The sequence below is a fragment of the Danio rerio genome, chromosome 13 (genome assembly GCF_049306965.1).
Source record: "Danio rerio strain Tuebingen ecotype United States chromosome 13, GRCz12tu, whole genome shotgun sequence".
Taxonomy (NCBI): domain Eukaryota; kingdom Metazoa; phylum Chordata; class Actinopteri; order Cypriniformes; family Danionidae; genus Danio; species Danio rerio.
The window spans coordinates 48,421,734-48,426,788 of NC_133188.1; the positions used below are offsets into that span (position 1 = coordinate 48,421,734).

The following is a 5,055-nucleotide window of genomic DNA, read 5'->3' on the forward strand; positions in this document are numbered from 1 at the left end:
TCAATGGGCCTGAGGAAAATTCGCATACAGAAAAAGCGATGACATGAAAAGGCATGGCACTAATCATAGTCTAAGACCAGAGTTGTCCAAAATCTCATTTTATGAATGCTGTTGATTTTTTAATCTAGTCTTTCTCAATCATACCTATATTTCATTTTAATCTCCTCGTAAAATGCCTTCAAAGCCCGGAGGAGGGCAGCAATGTGCCTTCATGATTCCAGTTTACCGCATATATCAGAAGAAGATAGTTGTAAACAGACCCGACGATGTTAGATCAATATTTGATTTGCACTTGAGTCCTTAAGTATTGTTCAAATTATTAACAGTGTGTATCAGCAAATCTCTGAATGAGTATTATTAAACATATCCCGTGTTTCTTCTGTGTCTCACTCTCACAACTGAATCATAAGTGTCGTGTGAACAATGAGTTAATTAAACTTTCTGAACTGTGTGACCAATATTAGGTTAAATTAGAACATTATTTACTCACTTGTAATGGGTTCTCCATTTGTTTCCCTGCTGAAAAATCCAGCTTATACTAAATTGGCCGTAGTATGCTGGGTTGCAGATTGAAGGGCATCCGCTGTGTAAAACATATACTGGATAATTTGGCAGTTCATTCCACTGTGGCGACCCCTGATGAATAAAGGGACTAAGCCGAAAAGAAAATGAATTAATTAAATATTTATTCAAATGATGTATTTTGTGTTTTGCTGTATTTTAAGATGCATTTATTCAAGTGATGCAAAGCTGAGTTTTCAGCATCATTACTGCAGCAGTCTTATTAAGAAATCTTTCTAATATGCTGATCTAGTGATCAATTATTATTCACTATTATCAGTTCTCAGATATTAAATATTAATAATATGGAAACTGATACATTATCAGTCATAGGTTTGCAGTGAAGTGGCAGTAAAGACATTTATAATGTAACATCCTCATGTAAAGAATGATAAACATAATGCTCAGTTAATTAATAATAAAAACAACAAGTCTTTAGGTTCAGGATGTGATCAGATTCACTGAACAACTGTGATAAAATGAAACCATGTAATAAAGTAAAAAGACTCAGAAGGAACGACCAGAAATTAATGATGTTATTGAGATGACAAAATAAACAGGAACACATTTGGTGTGGATTTCTGTGCATTACATCATCTTCAGGCTGAGTGTCGTTTAAGATGCATTTCAAAGCTGTATTTATAGGAGAAAGTCTTTCCACAGTGTGGACAGGAGTAAGGCCTCTCTCCTGTGTGAATCCGCATGTGTTTCAGCAATGAAGTGCGCCGTGTGAATCCATTTCCACACAAAGAGCAGCTGTGCTTTTTTTGTGAATGACAGTCATTGATGTGTCGATACAGATCAGAATGACTGAAGAAGCTTTTGTCACACTGAACGCAGGGGAACGGCCTCTCGCCTCTGTGCTTATTTAAATGGCTTTGGAGAGCTGTGGAACCATGAAACTTCTTCCCGCACTGATCACAGCCGAATGTCTTCTTGCGTTTGCGTTTGACACCAGTATGAACGCTGATGTGCAGTTTAAGCCAATCTTGACGTTTGAACCCTTTCCCACAGATTTCACAGACGTATGGCGTCTCTTCTGTGTGTATTCGCATGTGGCGCACCATATTTGAATTATAAGTAAACTCAAAACCACACAGCTTACAGACAAACTTTTTACCAGGAGTTGGAGATGTGGAGATGGGAAGCTCATCTTCTGTGTCAGTATCTGGTGAACTTTGATCTGATGTTTCATCAGTTTTTACTCGATATTTCAGCCGTCTGCAAAAGAGAGCAGCCGATCCTTCTGTTTTACTCAGAACCAAAGTTTCTACATCATTATTAGTGGATTTGGACTCTGGATCTCCCTGATAAGACCCTTCATTGTTGATCACAGGCTTCATATTGATGCAGGCCGGACTCCAACATCTAATGAAACAGATTAGAGAGAAGAAAGCATTCAGAGTTATTCTTCAGCTGTGTTTCTCATTACACACTGATTTATTAAATATGAGTAATAAACCCTGCTAGAAAAAAAACAGCTTAAACCAGCCTAAGCTGCTTGGCTGGTCGACCAGCCAGGTTTGCAAGGGTTTTGGCCGTTTCCAGCCTGGTCTTAGCTGCTCAGGCTGAAAAATGACCAGCTAAAACCAGCCTGATTTAAGCTGGACATAGCTGGTTTTGGCTGCGCTCCCAGTCTGACCAGCTAAGACAGCCAAAACCCTTCTAAAATCAGGTTTTAGCCAGCTAAAGCCAGCCAACCAGTCTAGGTCGAAGTCTGAACACTTACTTAATATCAAAGGTTGTAACACAATAAATGTAGTTTGTGTGAAAATAAACAAATGTTATTAGGCATCAGTGATCTACAACCTATCTATTATCTACAAATAGAGCTTAGAGCACCAATGGTAGATCTTGTTTGTAGATGCAAGTATGCACACATTGTTATATAGGAAACAAAAAATTGCACATGGACCTCACTCATCAAAATAATCCATCATTGTGGATTGCTGAAACAAACTTATTTTAAGTCGTGTATGAACTGTTGTGTTGGTCTGAGTGAGTTTTGTAGATGAGCTGAACTGTATAGAGGTAAAGTTGGTTTTATATTCGGATATTGAATAATAAATGAATAGCTCTTTATATTTTAGATATATTGATAATATTATAGATTGGTTTGGCAAAAGTTCATTACACCTAAATATTGGGAAAACAAAAGAGTTATGTCTGGGGAGTCAAACCAGAAGAGTAGATACTGGACTCTTTAAACCAGTCACCATAAACGGACAAATAGTAGAGCAGGTTTCAAATTTCAAGTATTTAGGCACAATTATTGACAATAAATTGAATTTTAATAGTAATGTAGAGGCGGAAAGCAAGTCAGCGCCTCTATCTCCTCCGCAAATTGAGAAGTTTTAATGTTAGTACACAGACTTTAAACTTGGCATATAGATCACTTATAGAGAGTGTTCTCACATATAATATTGTTTCATGGTTTGGTAACACAACACTTAAACAGAAAAAGAAATTAGCGCAAATTATCAATCAGGCAAATAAGATAACTGGTCACAAACATCATTCATTGCAGATTTTATTTGACTCTTATGGAAAAAAGAGCAGTTGTGATTTTTCAAGATAATACACACCTCCTTCACTCAGCATTTGAATTGCTACCATTAGGACGCAGGTTTAGAATTCCTAAAGCACGAAGAAATGCCTATAAAAAGTCATTTATCTCAATGGCAGTTGTTGTTCTAAACCGGATCAATGTTTGTAGTGAATGAGGTGGTTACCAAGTATGATTTGCAGTATTGTGTATGGGGCTAATTTGGTTTTTAAACTTTTAACTTATGTTGTTGTGTTGATAAGTGTTATTGTGTCGTTGTTGTATGTTTGTAATTGTTGTCCTAAATCCAGTGTTGTAGAAAAATTTCCTTTCTGTGTCAAGCAGAACGGACAATTAAGTTTAAACTAAACATATTCACACTTTCTCCTTAATGATTTCAGAAAAGTAAGGTGTACAAACTCTAAGTAGGGAAATCATATTAGCAGTAAATGACTACGATTGCATCAGAGCGAATGGGCAAAGGGCTGGTCCTTCCCCCATAGAGGAAAAGTTGGTTTTATATTTGCACATTCGTTCATTTAGCAGTCTCTGTATTGTTTAGATTCTTTGAATATTCGATCAGAATTAGCATGCAAGTATGACTTCTAAACAACATTAATATTCCCTGCTAAAAAAAATCCAGCTTAAACCAGCCTTGGATGATTGGCTGGTTTTAGCTGGTCAACCAGGCTGGTTTTAGAGGGGTTCTGACCACTTTCAGGCTGGTTTTAGCTGGTCAGGCTGAGAGATGACCAGCTAAAAACAGCTTGACCAGCCTAGCCAGGCTGGGAGTGCAGCCAAAACCAGCTATGTCCAGCTTAAACCAGGATAGTCAAGCTGGTTTTAGCTGGTCACTTTCCAGCCTGACCAGCCAGGACAAGTGGCCAAAACCCCTCTAAAACAAGCCTGGTTGACCAGCTAAAACCAGCCAACCACCCAAGGCTGGTTATATTTTTCAGCAGGGTTATCTAATTGACTGTGGCCAATGTTGTACTTTGAAAGTCATTTACTGCTAATATGATTTCCCTATTTAGAATTTGTAAACATTACTTTTCTGAAATTACATTATTAAGGAGAAGGTGTGAATATCCGATTAAATAAAAAACTTTATAATTAAACTGTTTAGTCTAGAGTCATGGTGGTAATGAACACTGAACAGTTTTGAACACTTGGCTTCAGTATTGTACAATGTTAGCGGTTGAAATGGTAAAGAAAGCAGCGTTTGTTTCATGGCAACATTAAAATGATGCTGCAAATGTACATCATATGTCCTTCTAATACGTTAGTTTTATAGTTCTTATGCTAATGTCAACTAAAATTCCCAACTATGTGTTAAATGGTACTGATTATATATCCAAAACATTCCAACATATCTAAAAACATGAACTTCGTAATGTTTATCGTCCTGTTGAAGTCTTCTGCACCTTCTCTTAAAATCACCCGTTGCAAAGCTCAGAAATGTCAGTTTAGTATTTACAAGACACTTGTACAACAAGGTATATTTGTGCTTGTAGACTCAATGAGAAACCTGCTGAAACTGTTTTAAAACCGAAAAATAAAGCACTTACATACAAATCAACAACTTTCTCCTCAGGGCGACCATCTTCTTCTTCTGACATCTATTTTAGACGCATAGAGACGCTCTGCTGCCCTCCTCAGGTCTTTAAGTGTCTTGCGTATTTCCTTTAGAAGTGGAGACAAAATAATTTCTGAATTGAAAAGCTTCCAGTGGGATTGACTTCATATGGAAAGTTGCTCAAATGGAAAAATTGTTATAATTTACTCAAATAACTTCATTTATTTGCTGAAAACGGAAATATTCAAATAAGGTATTTTGTGTTTTGCTGTATTTTAAGATGTCATTTATTCAAGTGATGCAAACCTGAGTTTTCAGCATCATTACTGCAGCAGTCTTATTAAGAAATCTTTCTAATATGCTGATCTAGTGA

General features: G+C 36.9%; 1 protein-coding gene across 2 annotated transcripts; it reads right to left on the reverse strand.

Annotated features, from left to right (window-relative positions):
- Positions 1-995: 995 nt before the first annotated feature.
- On the reverse strand, positions 996-4,753 carry si:dkeyp-2e4.6. 2 transcript variants are annotated; one of them, NM_001128283.1, is given in 2 exon segments: positions 996-1,929; positions 4,675-4,731. In NM_001128283.1, coding segments are annotated over 2 exon segments (804 nt in total). In that variant the 5' UTR covers positions 4,710-4,731; the 3' UTR covers positions 996-1,160.
- Positions 4,754-5,055: the final 302 nt, after the last annotated feature.